Below are 19,754 nucleotides of genomic sequence, written 5' to 3' on the forward strand. Positions count from 1 at the left end.
TGTGTGAGGACATGGTCAAGCCCAGTTTATAAGGTGTCTTCTATCTGGTTATCGCTTCCACGTGGCACCCATAAGGTAATATCATCAGCGTAAACGGTGCTGCGAAGTGCGGGGATGTTGAGGAGCTGGTGAGCGAGTGGAATAAGAGTAATATTAAAAAGTAGGGGTGAGAGAACTGCCCCTTGGAGAGGCCCGCGATTAGGCAATTGGAAAGGCGTGGATTGTATGGGGTCGAGTCTGATAGTGACTGTGCGTTGGTAAAGGAAGTCGTGGATATAATAGAATCGGGCTCCCAGTCCGAGGTTGCTGATGGCTGCGAGGATTGCCTCATGCGATAAGTGGTCAAAAACCTTCTGCAGCTCAAGTGACAGTACAGCAGAGTTATCTTTGGCCGGTGGGTGTTTTATTAAGTCGTGGTGGAATTGTAAAACGGCATCCCATGTGGAAAGGGGGGGGGGGCGGAAGCCTAACATATTTGGAGGATATAGGTTGTTAGATTCTAGATGGTGGGAAATGCGGTTGTAGACGACGTGCTCTAGCAATTTTCTAATGCAGGAGGTCAAAGATATGGGGCGGAGGTTGTGTATAGCGGATGGTTTGCCAGATTGACGTATTAGCGTGATGTCCGAGTGTTTCCAGGCTGCTGGAAGGGTGCCTGGCGTCCAGTGTTGGTTATAGAAATCGGTAAGCTGCGTGATGAGATCGTCGTTGAGATATCTAAGTATCGTATTTGTGACTTTGTCGTGGCCCGGGGGTGTCTACCGGCGTAGGGTTGATATGGCTGATTTCACTTCCTCTATAGTTATAGAAGAATCAAGGGCTGCATTTGGTGCTCCCATGTAGCAAGTTGAAGTGGGATTTGAGGGTAGCGGTTGGGGGATGTACAAGCCCTTAAGTGTTTCTGGGGTTCCTTCCGGGGGTGTTTGGAGTGAATGGATTAATTGGGTTGTGCGGTGTTCTGATTGTTGTTTGGTGTTATTAGGGTCTATGAGGCTACGAAGTATCTGCCATGCCTTACTGGTTGAGAGCTGTCCTTTGAGGTCGTCGCAGAGGGAGTTTCAATTCGATCGCGTGAGAGTTTGGGCGTGCTGTTCTATTTGTGTTCGGAGGTGTGCAAGTTTCAGTTTGGGTGCTCTTATGTGTTTCTCCTTACGCCATCGTTTTTCCATGCTGCAGTAAGTCTTCCATAGGTGAGTAATGTGAGGGTCAACATATGGGGTGAGGATTTGAGGGTCGATGAGAGAAGTACTCTGTTCTTTGGGGCGTAGGATAGATGTGATCCATGTTTCGAGCTCACTTTCTGTGTTAGGGGGCGGGATGTCTAGACTGTTGGTTCTGAATTGGTCCCAGTTGGTAAGGGTGTGTTGATTTCGTGGGGGCGTGTATGAGCGCTACAGATAATTTGTGTTTGAGTGATGAAGTGGTCACTTCCTTTGGGATTGTAGAAGGTCGTTGGATGTGTTTTTTCGTTATAGTTAGGTCGGGAGCTGTGTCCTTTTGGACGCTATTGCCTAATCTGGTGGGCTGTTGAGGGTCGTTATGCGCTGTGAGTTGGAGTTCCTGTATAACTTCCCAGAGTATTCTACCCTTTCGGGGGGTGCGCGTGTATCCCCATGCTATATGTGGCGCGTTGAAGTCGCTCAGAATGAGTAGTGGCTGGGCTTTGGAATGGTGTATGGCTTGTTGGAATAACGCTTTGAAATTAGTATCGGTGGATTTGGGTAGGCTGTGGACATTCAAGGCGTGTAAGGGGGCACTAGTTGGTTTGGGGGTAAAAGAGTAATGAATACATGGGGGATGTCAGAGTTGCGCATGTGTTGTTGGGTGACTGTATTCCTATGTGCAAGAGTGCTTAGTTGGGGGACACGGGTATCCTGATGTGCTCTGTAATTGAGAAGTTTGGTTGGCGTGTGTGTTTCTTGTAGCGCTATGAGGAGGGGTGTTTGGACGAGTGTGGTGAGGAATGCCTGGAGGTTAGAATGTTTGGTTCTGTACCCTCTGCAATTCCATTGTCATATCCTTTGCGGCTTAGAATTCTTTGCCATGTTCTATTGGAGCATCTAGTGGGGTATGAGCTGAGGGAGGTGGGACGGGCTGCAGAATGGCTGCCTGCATCCAGTTTAGCATTTCTTGGTGGAGGTCGTGCACAGTGAGTTGGATGGCTTTGATTTGTTCCGTTGTCTGATTTTTTTAGGGCGGTAAAAGCGGACTCTACTTCTGTGCGTATACAGACGTAATCGCGTCATGCGTTACCGGGGCGGATGGTGTGTTAGTTGGAGCGGATTCCCGTTTTTTTTTAGTGGGGGAGATTGTGACGAGTCACTGAGAGCGGGGGGCTGCGGATGGTTGAGGGAGATTTGTTGTTTGAGTTGAACGTTTTCGCGTGTGAGCCGTTCGTTTTCCTGGCGTAGTTGGGTGATTGTGTGGCAGAGCGTTTGCATTTCTCGGCGGAGTGCCGCCACCTCACCTTGCCATTGTTGTGCTGGGGATTGTAAAGAGGGTGGGGTAGCGGAATACGAAGTGCCCAAACGGTTACGTTGTGTCAGACTCAAGCCTGCCCGAAGTTCTCTTCGGATGAGAGAATGAGCGCACAAACTTCGTGTAATAGCAAGCGTTCTGTTTTTACCTCCCTATAATCATGACCCTGGTATCGCTCACAAGGTATGCGACTCAGAAAAAGAAAAAAACCAGTCTTACAAATTTCAAATACCAAAGAGGACCTCATTAAAGCTGCTAACGTGGTCTTACTTGACTCGGAACAGAGCACTTAAATATAAAGCATTTATATAAATGCTTTAGCCTTTATATATAAATGCACTTATGTAAATGCTACCGGGAACCTCTGCGCCAAAAAAAAAAAATGGTTTCTGCCCTTAAGCTAACCAATTTTCAAAAAACTTATAAAAATATCAATAGTCAATCCTTACAGAAATTTGAAAACAAATTACACCATCTTCCCGTAGGGGAACCCTAAGTAGTATGCGAAGCAGCCATGGGGTCGATTCAAGTGCCCATTAGTCTTCAGTTCGTCGTTTCCGTTAGATTGAGCTACGTAGCTACCGTTATATTTACAGTTTGGTTTCCATGGTAACTACCACACTTTTCACTTACCGGAACTACCAAATGGGAAATTGCGTTGAGCCCAAGGCTGTTTCGCATACTACTCAGGGTTTCCCTACGGGAAGATGGTGTAATCTTATTAGATGCGACGGGGCTATGCCCCTCCCTTGTCGTTGTTGCGCCGTCCACACCCCCACTGCGCATGCTCGGCTTGCTGAACGCCCGGTGGTGTCTTACCCTTTAATGGCTCCTGGAGCGACAGTGTTACTGGTGTCTTCCTGGGCCGGCCCGAGATGAGCCGAGCATGCGCAGTGGGGGTGTGGACGGCGCCACAACAAGGGAGGGGCATAGCCCCGACCATGAGATGCTGGAGCGACAGTGTTGCCGGTGTTTTCCTGGGCCGGTGGATGGACGGACGACGGACGACGGAAGACGGAGCCGAGAGCAAGAGATGCTTTGCATCTAAAAGGGAAGTATAAAGCATGTGATACCTTTTATTAGTCTGAACACCTTTTAAAGGTCATTGCCATGGCACAAACATTTTACACCCTTTCTGACCAAAAAGAGTGCAAAGAATTTTCTAATTATTATTTTCTAATAAGCCAGATGTTAACGAATTACGGTTGAAGCTCGTGAATTAGAACTTCAATAATTTGAATGTATGGATAATTCGAATTTATAGATAATTCGAGCTTCACTATTTGGTCCGGCCAGGTCTCCATAGAAGTCTATGTATATAAAAGCCCGTTATTCGAACGCGAGGGGCCTCCACCACGGATAATTCGAACTACGCCCCACCCTGCCGGCAGCTTGAGGCCTGGCGCACGCGTATAGACGTTTCCTAGTCAGCACAGCCAAGCGACGCATGGCGCAATCTAGGGGCATTTTTGAAACTATTTCCACGTGCATGTGGCCCTCAATTTAACCGCTCCGAATCGTTTGCTCTCGTAGTGCAGTAGTTCCGCTCCTGCGAAGCAAACATCCTAACCCGGGTTCAAATCCCGTTACCGCTTTTTATTTTTTCATTTTGATTGATTGATTGATTGATTGATTGATTGATTGATTGATTGATTGATTGATTGATTGATTGATTGATTGATTGATTGATTGATTGTAGGTTTTAACGCGCCGACGCAACGCAGGCGATGAGGCGCGCCGTAGTGGAGGGCTCCGGATTAATTTTGACCACCTGGGGATCTTTAACGTGCGCCGAAATCTCGTACACACGGGCGTTTTTGCTTTTCGCCTCCATCAGAAAAGCGGCCGCCGCGGCCGGGGATCGAACCCGCGACCTCGTGCTCAGCAGCGCAACGCCTTAGCCACTGAGCCACCGCGGCAGGTGATTTTTTTTTTTTTTCATTTTGACGGGTTTGTCATATTTGAATATTAACGTTTGTTATCACGCATATAATCTATTTATGACATATTTTATGCATTATAAATGGGATTCCGGATGTTTTCGTTGCCTTTTGGTCAGTTTTGGTCAGTTTGCTACTGCTTCTTGTACGTTTTTCTGGGTTTTCCCCGTTTAGGTCGGTTTTGGCTATTTCTCTTGAATATTTTTCAGCGCCGTGGTGCGGACGAAGGACCAGTGCGGCCCTCGCTCGGAAGTAATGACCAGATGGAATGCTACCCATCTCTTCTTCAAGATTGGAGTACGCGAAAAGGCGGCTTTCCGCTATACTCGCTAGTTAGATAGAATTAATGTTCTAGATTTCGCCTTCAAGCATAAAAGACAGGTTTCAATCGCAGTTTTTTGCATGCATTCAATTGCTGACATGCTCTATTGGCGGTAAGCGCCACCACGGGCGGCGCTGCGAAGCGCGTCCCCGAAGGGCCCTTACGTCACGTGCGCGCCTGCGTGCCTATGCACGGACACGCGCACAAGTATGCTCCCTTCGCCTCCGAGATGTCTGCGCAGGGGTTCTCTCATTTGTCGTCTGCTTCACTCGATCTCGCTCTCCAGGCTGTTTCTTTACGCTCGGTTGACATTTGATACTTGTCCGCGCCAGATTATGCGTGTGCGTAACTTCCTATCACAATAAAAGACTGAAAATAGCGTACACCTCCTGGCGTGATTTAAAGTACAGTTTTTGTTACCGCTACGGAAGAAACATTGCCGGCGCCGCCCCGTTCCTGGCGAAGCCGATCCTGTGCGGAGCGCGAACAGTTGGAGCTAGGCGTCAGCTTCTGTATCGGGCAATCATTCGAACACAGGCAACAGGTATCTGCTAATAACCGACAACAGCGAAAATGCAACACGAAAACAAATTACACGCCTTCGGGGTTGTCGGCTTTGGCAGAAGGCATTGCGATTCCCCGTAATCGTATGTATGCAGATGGTAAAACAGTTTTTGTAACCTTGACGCTCGAAAGTATTTTATCACATCACTATGTGTTGAAATGGCATGAGAGTATGCCGACATGCACTATGGGGCGCAAAAAATCTAGGTGGAGTTCCAAATAACCGACAGTGTGTATAGGCGTTCACTGGTCTTATCAACACGTTAGCAACTGCGCACAATACCCGCAACGTGGTCGGTTCAAGCTCGGAGGATGTGCTTCTTGTTGACCCCGACTGCCACAGTCCCTTCCAGGGAGAAAAATGAAAACGTCTCCTCATCCTACGCATATGGGAACATCATCCTATGTCGTGCCACACGGAGATCTCAACGGCGAATAATCGCAAAAACTTCGCAGGATACATATCCACCAATTTCGATAAGCGAAGATATTTGATATAAAACGCCCCACGTTAACTTAAACCTGTGCTAAAATCGGGGAAACACCCACTCTCTTCTACGCAACCTCGTCGTACAGAAGGATGTGTTCAGGGGTTAACAATTAAAACATTACATATTGCAGTTATATCGATCCATGGCAGGCTTCCCTGTCCAGCTTGTCAGCCCAAGGTCAGGGTGAGCAAATTCTGGCCCCCTGGACTTCCGGCTCAGCACTTCGGGGCTACCATTTCTTTATCCCCCATTTTCTAAACTTTCTCTAAATAGTACACAACAAAGGTTCTCTCTCTCTCTCTCTCTCTCTCTCTCTCTCTCTCTCTCTCTCTCTCTCTCTCTCTCTCTCTCTCTCTCTCTCTCTCTCTCTCTCTCTCTCTCTCTCTCTCTTTCTCTCTGTTTTATAAAAAAATCAAAACGTTCAGTCAGGCCACAATGCTTCCGAACAAACACTTTTAAACACTGGCACCCTCGCCTTCTCGCTCTAACTAGCCAGCACACCGAAGCCGGAACTTTTCACGACCGCACCTTAACCCACACAAGCGCAGATGACCTATGCCTCTCCTGTGTAGCGGTGATTAAAACAGTTCCCCCTAGCCTTTAGTGCTTGGAAAGCATAAAGGCCGTATGCGGCAACTCCGTTACAAAACGCTTCCTCGTCGCCGAAGTAACACTATCGCGTCGTACATCTTAAGACCTAAACGTAAATGTCACCTGAAACTTTTTTGTTCATTTTTTAACCTTCTGTGCAGCAGCTGCTTTTGCATTCATCAGCTCCTTATCGCGGTCAACCTAGCTATGCATGGAGTCACGGGCATGCAGACTGGGGCCACTTCTTATCAAATCTGTACGATTTTGATGATAGTACTCAATATTTGGAAAAATCAAGGGCCGCTACGCGTGATCACCAACCCTGTCCCATAAAGGAAGCCCAGTGATGATAGCACCAGGCTACAATCGATTGCAAGATTCTGTGGCTCTTCTATATTTCTGAGATAAGAAACACGTCACCTCAAAAAGACAGAGTCAACACAGTCATTTGACAGCGAAAACGAGGGCAAAAGCGGGATGAGTATGATTTATTTCTATCGTCAACGCTTATCGTGACTCAATGGCACAGAGTAGTTTTGTGTTTAGCCAGCGGACTGACCCCGTTAGACGAGCATATATTTCGATGGGCGTTGCCTGTGGAAGACACGCACCGCATCAGCTTCTCGCAATGGCGTTCTGCTTCTTCGCGTGGATTCTGCTCGCCGTCTGTGCCATCGCAGCAGCTCAAGGTGACGATCTCGAGGTCAGTCCAACAGCACTTGCCAGCTTCCCATCTTTAAATCAGTTGCGAACCGTTATTTTAAGTGAACACCTCTTGCACAACAGATCGGGTTTAGTCGTTACTATATTTGTTGTTCCGATTCGTTATGAGCACGGTTAGTGTTCGATTTATAATAATATAATGTTCGATGTATTTCCTCAAACTGCATATCTATTCAAGTCCGCGTTCACACATGTACGACAGTAGGAAATAAAGTAGCCCTATTCCGGAGCCAGCACTGTACTGTCGCAGCAGCTCGTCCCGATTTGCATTTGTTCTTCTCAAACTAATAGCTGGGGATCGGCAAGCTTCTGCGCTGTGCGCAGTTTACAAGACGGAAGCTACGATGTGCACATACAAGCACTAGAACTGCGACACTTTATTTATTTGCCTCTCAGGTTTAGTAAAGCGCTGCTGAAATAGATGCTAGTAGTGGGCTAGACTGAGCATTTCTAATGCTCAAAAAAGCGCGGTTTCCCAAATTTGACGCGTCTTTGTGCAGGTGGTTTCTAATCAAGGAATGTGACACGGAAATGTTTTCGTTGACTAAGTCGGCTTCTCATGCGACCGGGTTAGCATTGTAAGGAAAGAAATGAACCAGTTTGTTCGACTTGTTCAAGCTCCGTGAACAAATAAATGAACGCCGCAAGCATATTTTTAGGAACTCCCTAGTGGTGATTTTCCCATAGTGCGTACGCATTATTTTCGTGGGATCATGTCCTCGCATACACATCTACGAATGTTTGCCTCGGCCTCGCACTATGGGACATTCGTAGGTGCCTTTAGTTAAAAGGCATTTCTTAAATGCCCCATATACACATACCGATGAAAGCATCGTGTCACGTGTTATGTATGGACCAACGAACAGATGCATTTCTGAGAGGAGGAGGGGGGAGTCGCTAAAGAAAGTTAACTCATTACCAGGACGAAGATGACGCACCACTGGGAGCAACGAGTACTGCTTACAGCCGAGGCTTAATGAAAAAAAATTCACGCATCTCCAAGAAGTGAATCATGACGAGTGGGCGAAGCACTGGGGGTCGTTCTTACCGTAATTAACCCGTGAGAGTGCTCACTGCTGCTAAAACTATTTCCAATCCAATCCAATCCAATTTATTTAAATCCAATCCAATCCAAATCCAATCCAATCCAACCCAATGCTGCTCGCGCATGCGCAGCATGGCTCTCCAGGATCTCTCTCTCTCTCTCTCTCTCTCTCTCCTCTCTCTCTCTCTCTCTCTCTCTCTCTCTCTCTCTCTCTCTCTCTCTCTCTCTCCTAACGCCAAGTAAATGCATCCCTTCGCTTTCCCGCTCACCTGTCATGTTGTCTCTCTTGCGTCGCGCTCCTCCCAAGGTAAACACGCTAGAGGTTTGCTCAAGTCCATTTAAATTCACCGCGTTCCACTGCTCCAGGCCGGTGCCTCGATGCGGCGGACACACGCGTGAATCGAGGCTCCCTACTTCAAAGTTTATAGAACCGCGTTGCCCTAGTCCACGCGCGTTCCAAGCAGAACGTGGAACCTATCTAGTTTCCACCTATCTAGTGGAAACTAGATACTACATCTTAAAATGCCGCCAGAAGCTATAGTGGCGCGAGTGACAGCAGGCGACAGTGATTTTTTTTCTGCAGTAGATGTAGTATTGCATTTCGCAAAAATCAAGCATTTACGAATTTTTTTATCAAGCAACATTGCGAATATCGCTTATGTACTGATTTTCTGCCTCACATTAGCGTAATCTTTTGTTCTTGTTCAACAATGTTGACAAGTATGAACATATAAACCGTACTTGAACGTTTAGATTTCGCTGTGAGTATATAAGACTATTGCGCAGACTTCGGTTCGTTTTGGCCGGGTGGCTAAATCGAGTCACAGACAGACAGCCAAACAGACACACAGACCGAAATTTCTGGGTTTAAGTAGAACAAGAAAGACTATCGTCTTTAAAACGCCCCGTACGCCTCGTCGTACCGTCAACGTGCTTGAGCGAACGCCACGGTATGAAAATTATTCTCCGTTGGACCCGTTCCAATATATTGAGGTAGGATTCCCTCGCAGATGCGATAGTAGGCCGTCCGCGCCAGAAGACCAGAGGAAGGGACTGAAAGAATGCAGCCGAATCACCGAACATACGAAGTCAATTAAGCTCATTCTAGTAGACAACTACGGGTAACGAAGCGAATTTATAAATAGACAAGTAGCCGGCACAATGGCCACGCCGAAATAAGAAAGATATGCCGATAGTGGATTTAAAATACCTTCCCAGCTTTCTTAATCATTAGAGGCCCTGTGATTTTTTTTTCTGGCGGAGGCGTCGACACTTTGCAGCAGGTTACACATATCCTCATGCGAAATAAATTGATACATAGATCTCCACTGCAGCCCGGTTCATAGACGCGTCGAACCTAAACTTCACTTGCAAGTGATGAATAATATTCCAGGCAGAGCGTAATGGCTTTCAGACGAGAGCAAGTTCTGGACGAAACGGTGCGTAATAGGCGAGCCCCAGGGATGTATTTCCGGTTGTACAATAAAGAACTGTGGGTGTCTGAGGTCATGCGAACATCCGTTCGTGGACTGTAAATTCATGGGTTTCCTGAAATTTAACTGATCAGGTCAAATTTTCCCGCATAAAGGCGCGATCGTTATTAACTTGCAGGTAAGGTAATTCCCAAAAGCATTTCACAGTACATTATCAATGCATCTTCGTGGTTTAACTCTGGGATAAAGATAAGGCTGGTTGCGCACAAGGCACGTGATGCGATCCTGTTCTTGTGTGTAAACTGTGCTACCTGGTATTCCGATCGATCAAGAGTCGTATAGATGGCTTGCACTGACATCACTGTACAGCTGTCGCGTTGGTACACCGCGAGTATGGTAAATTCCTATGAACTCATCTGAGTCTGATATATGGAGCAGCACTGAGAAAGCTGAGACCAGCGCGCCAGAAATGGAGGCGGTGGCGGTGGTGACTTACCCACGGTACCACAACTACTACTGCTGACGTCACCAAGCAAGCATTTCTTGACATGCTTAAGAATTTCGATGCGAGATGTGATGTTAAATCAGTTTTCTTAACGCTCTTAGATGAGTGATTGACGTGCGTCGATCGATGTGCTTTATTCTTACGCAGACCAAACAGGACGCACTTAGCAGGACGGCCTCATGGAACATAAAGATTAATGTCGTCAGACTCCTGGCCCTTCATATGTCGTCGAATATAGCCAACGGCGCGAAAGCGCAGCCTGTTTCGGCAACACTACTTGTAGTTCTGGGAAATTTCGCCAACAGGAACAAGACCGAGGTCATTGAAGCATACGCCACATATTTCGCAATGAATAGAATTTCCTGAGCACTGCTCGGCCTTTCATTGAATGCCGTTGGGCTTGTTGAATCGTACATTTGTTTGTTTTGTTTGTTTGTTTTGTTTGTTTGTTTTGTTTGTTTGAACCGTACATTTGTTTGTTTTATTACCCTGTCCACTCGCGGTCGTAACGGCCACGTGGTAGCGTTCTTTCTTTGGGTCCTTCCTGTTTGTGACCATGCTTACGCATTGCTGCAGACCCACAAATTTATAGGATGTGCGACATTACTAAAACAAGTTGGTAGTGGCGTCATCGCCGTTATCTTGTCTTCTTTTTTGCGTTAGCCCACCTCCCCTACTGTCTTTGTTGGGGTACATTTCAAGTCCTCTACACACTCTGAGGCGCCATGTATAAACGGACTGTCCTTCAAAGGGTGGATGTGTTGTGAATAAATAAATGTATATCTGTTTTTGCCTTTCCTTGCAGATTGACAGGAGCCCAGAACTCCTGGCGACAATTAGCGCCATGTACGATCCCGTTGCCATCTACAGTTCGATCAGTGATCCCAACCGACAGTGCCTTACTGCCAAGCTTGAGACGTTCGCGCCTCGCAATCGCAATGCTACATTCATCTGGACCTACCCGAGAGCAGACGCCTCCTTTGGGTATGGAAATACGCATGGTGTAGTTGTACCTATGCATCATATCGCTGGGCAACGTTTCGCATGTATATATTATATACAGTGTATTTAGAAATGAGAGGCAGGTTGCAATAAAAACAGAGACACCGACAAAAAGAAACTGTTAAACACTTTGAAAGTTTTAAAACTTAAGGGAGAGTCAGCAGTCCAAACACTAAGTAAAGCATGTGGAGAGTAGGGGAAGGGAGATAACCATTTTTTTTTTAATTTCAGCAAACCAAGTGGAGAAAAAAACTCCCCCCACCTCCCCGAAGGGGATCGTGCGGAAATGCGAATGCATTGGGTGCACCGATGAGTGCGCTGCGGCAAGCAGTCACGGAGAGAGGCGCGCGCTCCACTGCATTTATATATATTTTTCCGAGCGCAGCGAGCGGAGAGAGGGTACGCGGAGAGGAGAGAGAGACCCGCGCAACACGCCCGCCCCGCGCGCGAGCTCTCTCCGCCGAGCTCCGCGATGTGAGCGTCCTCACACGCCCGAGCGCGCTCCTCCTCTCCCCTTGCCCTCCGCTACTCCCGCCCGAGCTACCACATGCTCCGGTTGCTAGGCGCGCCACAGATGTTGCTAGGCGCACGCCGGCCAACGCACGACAAGCCCCGACTAAGAAATGCATTCGCATTTAAAATACGTGCCAATGATAGAAGCCGAAGGCACGACCTTCGGATTACGCGTCCCATACTTACCAGCTCGGCTACTTCACGGCTCTATTCTCCGCCACTTTATTTGTTGGGATTATATGTTACGCTTGGGAGTGGTGCCCAGTGCAACTGCGACAGTGAAAATACCTTGTCTTTAACCCTGCATGGGGCCGAACTGTAGCATCTCCAGCCTGTCAAGATCGCTCGGCTCTCAGGAAACACTTATGTTACAGTGGGCAGGCACCAAGGCTTCCTAACCGAGCTGTGCTGTCGGGCTAGGGAGACACGCCATGGCGGGTGGTTGGACAAAAAAGCCTCCCATATTTTCAATGTGCGAAAATACTCTTTTTCTTGGTGCTTCATTCGACAGGCATTTACGTCTAATTGTGAAGTGTGCGCCACGCTATTGCATTGAGCAACTTAGGCTGCGCCAGTTCGTGGCCAGCGCGATCTCTGTAACGGTCCGGCTGCCAGTGTTCCCTGGCCCTCTGCGTGACGGTAACGCAAATGCTTCAAAATAGGCCTAGCATTTGTAGCTCATAATGCCCAATGTGACGTGCGCGCCAGCCGAGAATTCTCGAACCGACTGACACCTCCGAGAACGTTGCAGTATAAATAAAGCTTACTGGCTTTCACTAATTTTGCCGCATCGACCAAGCCTGACTGTCCATGCGATTTCAATTAAGTAGGTTTGGGCAACTGTGCTGTTCTTCGAGTTAAGACAGCATTACATACATCTCATCGATGCTCTTGTGTCCTGCCTTTGGAGCTTGTGAGCCCTCTGTGCGGTTTTATCCGCCTTCTACTCTCCCGCACAAGCTGAAACGCAAAGCGTCTGCTTATTTTCTGCTAATAACGACCGATATAGAACAGGTGTGCTTCCGGTCACATGTGTGGCATCTGATTTATTGTAATGATCGCTTTGCTAAAAGCGACAGAAACTGAATCCTACGCTTCCTGCGGATCGTTAAGAAATCGTTGCGTCTTGGTCGTTGTTACGGAAGATAGGCTTCGATGGTTTACGCACAGTATTGAGCACCACATACTGCTCCAACTTTATTGAACTTAATTTATTTTGAAGCAACTTTTAACAGCAGTCACCAGGGAAAAAATTGTTCGTGTTGTTGTTGGTGGTGTTGTTTGATGATTTTATGTTTGTATTGTTCCCAGGGATCGAGTCCGTTGTTTCGAAATCATAATTAATATGACTGAGTCCGGCAACTTCCCGTTTCGGCCCTGTGGTGGTAAGTATCGTAAACTTACCTGTGACCAATATTGTTATTATCATAAAAATATGCCTGGGCTTGAACATAGTTTGTTGTTCCCCACTCTTGCAAATACCCTTAGTGCCATAATGGCAAGGGTATTTGTAAAAGGAAGATAAAGGCCTTGTGCCCCACTCTGCTGAGTCCCTCCACTGCTAATAAACACTTTGGTAAAGCCCTCATCAACGTCAAGGAAAAGAATAAGCAAAGGAATGATCCACCGTGAACGTTGTACTAGCAGCCTAAACCACTGAAAATGTACAGCCCAATATACCCAAATAGCATATCGGAAACAGAGGCGACCAAAAAGATATCAGGCGGCAACATAGCAACCGCCGGTAGTCTTACTGCTAAACATTGATTGCCCCTTTTTGCTTTTCAGAGGGCCAGCACTTTGGGGTTGCCCAGGAGCTCTACTCAGACAGAGAGACCTGCTTCGTTGGTCGTTTTCCCCCAGATGACGGTAAGAAAAGTTTTACTTTTCTCAAGACAGTCAGGACGTCCTGAACCTACGACGTCTACCGCGCGAGTGAGCGGCTTCCCCATCTCCCGTTTTGCTCAAGATAAGCGCTATCGCCTTCTCCTCATCCAACGATCTTGTTCTCCTGATCATGGGGCACTGAACGCTTAGTCGGTATTCACGTGATAAACATCACATATATACCGACATCCTAGTTTCTTTTTCAGTACAATAAACTTTTACAGCTGGAATCTATAATTGCACATTATTCATGTGCAATCACGCGACTCTTGATGCTTTAAAACACAAGCAATTGGACAACCTCTTGAAATACGCTCACCCAGTACGATAACAACCCTTTCAGCCGCATACGTGTGTAGTGCAAGTGTTTATGCCTAATATACGGACTTTCGTGTACGTCACTTCTGGATACGCTTCTGCCAGATTTGTTGCGCACAAATTGATGCTTCCTGTACAAACTTATGTGCTATCAGGAACAAAGTGAACTGACCGCGTATATGCTTGTTTCCCTGCAAATGGCGTCAAAAGACGACAGCGTTTCTGCCCTCATGCCAACAACGCTCCTACTTTTCTCTTTTCATCCTTCTTGCCTTCCCGGTCCCTTCTGAGCTATCATTCCGTGTCCCTCCTCTCTCTACCCTCTGCCTCCTCCTTGTCCTCATCCACTCCCTCATCCGGCCCTGCTCCCCTTCCCCTCCCTCTGTGACCCCCCCAGCTCCCCACTTTTTTTTCGTGATCATGACACCCACCGGTCAGCCAGGGGCTACCCGCGGGTATCCGATGGTAGGTCACCAGATTTAACTAGGGCTTCCTGGTAACTAGCGGGTCAAGTCGCTGGTCAGTGACTCACTGGTGGTGTCACTTTTTTCCCACTAGTGAGTAACTGACTATTCTCTAAGTGCCAGTGAGTGAATTATCCTCTAGCTAGCAGACCCGCAGCAACTTTTCTGGTTGATTCAGTCGACAGACGACGGAACACACTGTCTTATACAGAAATTCTATCGTCTACGTAACCCGATAAATATTATAGAGTATTAAAAATTGGCGCTTTCTGGCCTGCTTCCCTGCAAATGGTTCCCTTAAGAAGCCACTGCCAATGTGGCGGAGAGCCCTGTCGCCGAAACAAAAGGCGCAAGAAACATCGCTGATAGAAATGAGCGGCCTGAAAGAGTAAGACCCGTGGTGGTCCCTTACATCCATTAGCTCTCGCATCGTCGCAAAAAGATGGCGGGAAAATGCGAGTGTCCACTGTGTTTTCGGCTCTCCACATGTTGGCGCAAATTTTTCATAAAGTCAACTGCGAAAAGGAAAGATCTGAGAGGTCGAAGAAGCAGGCCACGCGCTTTGTGCCCTGCTGTAACTGTGTAGTCTATCGCATTCCGCTGCCCTACCCCGAATGTTACATAGGACAGACGGGGCGATGTCTAAACGACAGCCTTAGAGAGCATCGCTCAGTAGTATTGGCTGTAATGGGAGGGGGGCACTTGACCGACCGTTGTCGCAGGTACGTACAAATTCACTCCAGCATACGAAAAAAATGCACGTTTTGCGCAGGCCATGCAGCCAACGCGAACGCGGAATATACGAGGCATAATGTATTGCCCAAGAAGGCGGCGCGGGTATCAGCACCCCTTCTGTGACATTGCCCACAAAAGTTTGGTTCCTGAAGCAAATTTATCTCGCACACGTGTAAATGAATAAGCTCTCTATTTTCTCTTTTGTTTTTTTTAAATGCAGAGCATTTCAGTAACTCACGATCTAACCCGCGTTGACGTCCGTAGTCGTCGTCCGCACCCCTCCCCCTACACTATATAAAAAAAATACTATCCGGCTCCTGGTTTCGATCCCTCGACCCTGCGGGCGGAACGAAATGTACATGGTGCTCTACCCACTGCGTCACAAAGCTGACTTTTTTTTTTTCTTTATTACATGGGAAAATACGCTCAGACGTTGCAGTACGACGAATACAAGCAAACAAAAGAATACCCTGAAGTTATGAGAAGCAAATATACATCAAAATTCAGGCAAACACACACACGCGTTCAAAAGAGGTAACCAGACAGGTGGTTGGTCAAGCGAACTATACACACTATGTACAAATGCCACAGTTTCTCGGAAATAAGACTTAGTTGATCTTGGTGGCTCAGCATGCCTATCACATAAGCGACATCGCCACAGACTGTACAAACCAATCAACACAAACATGTCATAAGGTGGCTCACCAGGATAGTCGAATGGCAAAAATCGGATAGAGAAAGGCGTAATATCCATGTCTTTTTTGAGCGTTCGCTGTAGAATGTCCCAGAAAAAGACAGCATCTCTGAAGTCTACAAAGCAGTGATCAATTGTCTCTGGGCGAGTACAGAGCCGACAGTCTGTCGACCAAGCTATAAACAGACCCCGATCTTTCATCCAAGTTTTAACAGGGAGCGTGCCAGTGTGTAATTTAAAAAAAAATGTTTTAACACCTGGCGGAACACACATTTTACACACTCTATTGAGGACATCCTGGTACGGACACTGTAGGTACAGAACACGATATAAAGGTGTGGGAAAAAGCCCAGAAACCAGGGCATCAGAAATAGACTCGCGCGTAGCAGTAAATATGTACTCAAGGCTAAAGCGAGCCTGTAAGAAGCAAATTGTGTCAACCACTTCTTTGAGGAAACCTCGCAGGCTTCGGGCTGCGTCCACAGACAGCGAAGACACCACAATATCTGGGAGAAAATGTGCAAGACGTATTTGCAGTACAGCTTTCAAAAAAGGATGTTGAACATCTCGAAAGTAGAATAAACGAGAAAGAAGCTGCCAAAGAAACAGATGAACAAGCCCAAGTCCCCCTCGCACAACCGGAAGAAAAAGGTTATCTCGACGCATTGGCTCACTACGCGAACACCAAATGAAGGTTGCAAAAATCCGGTGAAAAGCCTGGATCCTGAGTCGTGAGATTGTTTCGCCGGAATCAATTGGAATAGAGACCTAACTTATTTAGGAGTACCCCTCTCGCAGTTTTGCAATACTGACTCGCATTGGTCGGAGCAGGCGGTGAAGCTACAGCGCCAAGTGAATGACTGGCGGGGACGGCAGCTGTCCATCTTTTCTCGTGCTCGGGCGTGTAACACGTTCCTTGTGACCCGACGTCTTTATGTCCTACAGGTGTTACATCGCCACAAAGCTGACAGAGAATGGGAGGCTACGAACGCGCCTTATATCCTTGACTCATTGAAATTACTGCTGACGAGCGCTCTCTCGTCAGCAGTTGCCACAAGTGCAACAACATTAACGTAACGCACACTACTTAACGTCGTGCGCCCCCGGAAATGCTCTGCATTTGATCGTGCCCCTCGCGAGGGGGATGTTTCACTGCGTCACCATGCGAACAGTTTGCCATTATAGTTTCCACCCGCTCCGGTCGGTGTCGCCACGGTTCAAACCACGGCAGGGTAGCTGCGCGGGCGTTCGTTGATCGGCGTGCGTTCCGGCGTGGTGGTTTGATGGTTGTGGCGAGTTCAGTCTGCACTTGGGATTTTTCTCTCATCTGGCGCATGCGTCGACGACCTAGCGTGTATGTGTGTTTTCTAAAAGTGTCATTTGAAGTCTAGAGTTCGTCCTGTGGGTTTCTTCCTGTGTGTTCCGTCCTTGCGCTAACAATGTACCCAGTATCGCCAAACCAACTAGCCCAACTTTCCTTCTTTAAGACACACGAGATTGCGTATCTGCCACTCCTTCAAGGGAACGCTCCTCCTCCCCTCTTCCCTTTCCCTTCTCACTCTTCCTCTCTCTATTCCTTCCAGCCTTCTTACTGTCTATATCCCTGATCCTCCTCCTTTTCTTCATCCACATCAACGACCCTCTCACCGCACTTGCCGCTCCACTTCTGTCTTCGTTCCCTTCCGCTCTGTCTTTCTCCCTCTCCACCTCCTCTTTCTTCCATCCGTGTTTCACGTGACCTGCCCGTGAACTACGCGTGACTTATGGCTTGGTGACTGATTGGGCCCTCTCTAACCAGAAGAACCACCAGCGATATTTTTAGCTCATTCGGGCGACACATGAAGCGTCACGCGTTTGCCAAGCCCATTAAAAACAATCACCCTATAAAAATCTCAGAACATCATTTTATTATTCAGCTCTTTTTCTGGCATAAGTCATGCTACATTATCAAAAGTTGCAAAAATGATCATAGCTCACTCACAATAGACGACACTGCTGCAGTTTATCTCTGTGGTAATTCTGTTTCGCTGTTTCTACGGGGTGTGTTTGCAGTAAGGCACCCTTTTCAGACGTCTCGTCGTGAGTGCATGAACACAACGAAAAGATGAGCGAGATAGCTGTGTAAAGCAGTCAGGAAATGTGAACCTGATACGCGCACTTGTTATGCGCGCGTTAATACTTGGAAGCCTACCCGTACCGCAAAACTCCTCGGCACGCTCAGTGGCATTAATTTGAACGTCAATGCTTTCGCATTCACAATTCACAGATAAGGCTCAGGAGTCCACGGGCTTTTTTTTTTGCATTCTAAACTGACATTGTGACCAGATAACCGTGCTGACCAAAGTACCATAATTTGAGGCACCACCATCCTACCGGATCACTTTGGAGACATCCTAAATGCCTGCCTAAGACCGGACAGCGGCCAGGCTACTGAGATCATCCCAAATCCCTGCTTTTTTCCTTAGTGCCGTATGCCTTAGGGCTTTCATTTCATCCACGTCGCTGTTGTTGCTTCCCTAAACAATATTCTTGCTGAGTTAATCTTCCAGTGCAGCATGGCTTAATACACGAATCGCGTCCGACTCGTATTCCTAACGGCAGTTTGACATGTACCTTTAACTCGCTGTTCTATGTCGATCCCTTGCAGAGTGCCTGCTCTTTGTGAGCTACTTCTTCAGGGACTCATTTCCAGAGGAATGCGAGAGGCAGTTCGACCGTCTGTGCGGGGGAAACAAGTACGCTCTCCACAGCGGACGGTATTGCAACCGACTGGGCTAGACGCGCACGTCTCAGAACAACGTCCGTCAAAGCAAGCAAAAAGCGTCATCAGAATGTTTTATGTATAAAATAAAACGGTTTACCATTCCGACTTTCTTTGTTTCCGTCGTTTCCTTCAAATGGTGGCTCCCTGGGTTGGAGTTATACGAGCAAATTTATGTGTTTTTTTATTGTATGCGCTTGATAATTTGCAATGCGTTTGAACATTTTATATTTTATCCGATGTAACGTTTGATATAGTGTGTTTTGAGCGTTTGAGATCTAGCTATATGGTTTGAAGTACGTTGCGCTCATGTTGTCGGCTGCGTGTACTGTCTGGTGTCGAAGGCCCAGTCAGGTGGCTTTCAATGCCGCCTTTTGCCTTGACATCAAGACAGACCGCTATTGAACATTGTTTTTGTCAATAAACAATAAACAAACAAACAAATGTATGCCGTGTCGTACTGACTCGCGCTGTACAGTAACTATATGAGGGTACAATGATTTTTTTCCGTTTACATTATTTGATAATAATAAAGGAAAGTTGGTGTTACCGACCGAACGACTCATTATTTACCGGCCCACAGAGAGGTTATAAAGATTTGAAATGTTTAGAACATGCGACGCTTCCCTCACCTAAAGCCTTACGGAGGCTGAACTGCAAGCTTGACTTTACTTACACTCACACTTACACATGTTACACGAAGGTGTTAGAGCTAGCATAATAAATCGTACCCTTCCAGCTACGTGCTAAAGTGACGCATGGCTTTAGACACAGGTTCAAGAATACCCCCTGGCCGGAATTGTACTCAGTACCCAGTGATTCTTAGCCGGATAACTCCAGACTCGCTTACGACGAGAAGGTGTCGCACGATGTCGTACGTCGCTGTAAGGTCAAAGATCTGCCAGCAGCTCCCATCCTCGCCCCTCGGCCTGCCCCGCCAGTGGCGCCCCAAGGCACATGGGGGGAAGGGGGGAGGGGGGGTAGCTGCAACGAAGGGCACCCGAAAGGGCCCCGGTGCGCCGGGCACCGCCAGGACATCTGATGATGAGATGGATGTCAGACTTTTCCTGTCTGCGTCGCAGCAAAAGGGACGGGTCCCTTCATCCAATCATCTAGAGAAGCCGAAAAAACCTCCTCCGAGAGACAAAGCCCAGGGAGACCTTGCATAAACAATCACACTCCAGTAGCTCTGAACACCTAATAATGGGAAGAGAAAATATTGTTCAATGGAACTAAAGAGGCCTCCTTAAAAATCTTAATAATGTCTACAAGATCATCATCATCGTCG

At 47.4% G+C, this 19,754-nt stretch overlaps 1 protein-coding gene across 2 annotated transcripts in view; it reads left to right on the top strand.

Moving 5' to 3' along the window:
* LOC144149601 (uncharacterized) overlaps positions 1-18,949 on the top strand; it is a 62,792-nt gene extending 43,843 nt beyond the window's left edge. The window contains exons 1-5 of one of the 2 annotated variants that reach the window (XM_077681242.1): positions 6,980-7,089; positions 10,898-11,076; positions 12,919-12,992; positions 13,396-13,476; positions 18,353-18,949. In XM_077681242.1, the coding sequence (XP_077537368.1) occupies positions 7,015-7,089; positions 10,898-11,076; positions 12,919-12,992; positions 13,396-13,476; positions 18,353-18,483 (540 nt within the window). In that variant the 5' untranslated portion in view covers positions 6,980-7,014 and the 3' untranslated portion in view covers positions 18,484-18,949. Of the gene's footprint in view, positions 1-6,979; positions 7,090-10,897; positions 11,077-12,918; positions 12,993-13,395; positions 13,477-18,352 lie in introns of those variants that run through there. The other variant, XM_077681241.1, reaches the window with a different exon arrangement.
* Positions 18,950-19,754: the final 805 nt, after the last annotated feature.

The sequence above is a fragment of the Haemaphysalis longicornis genome, unplaced genomic scaffold (assembly GCF_048455015.1).
Source record: "Haemaphysalis longicornis isolate Haplotype H1 unplaced genomic scaffold, Haemaphysalis longicornis Haplotype H1 scaffold_8, whole genome shotgun sequence".
Lineage (NCBI taxonomy): Eukaryota > Metazoa > Arthropoda > Arachnida > Ixodida > Ixodidae > Haemaphysalis > Haemaphysalis longicornis.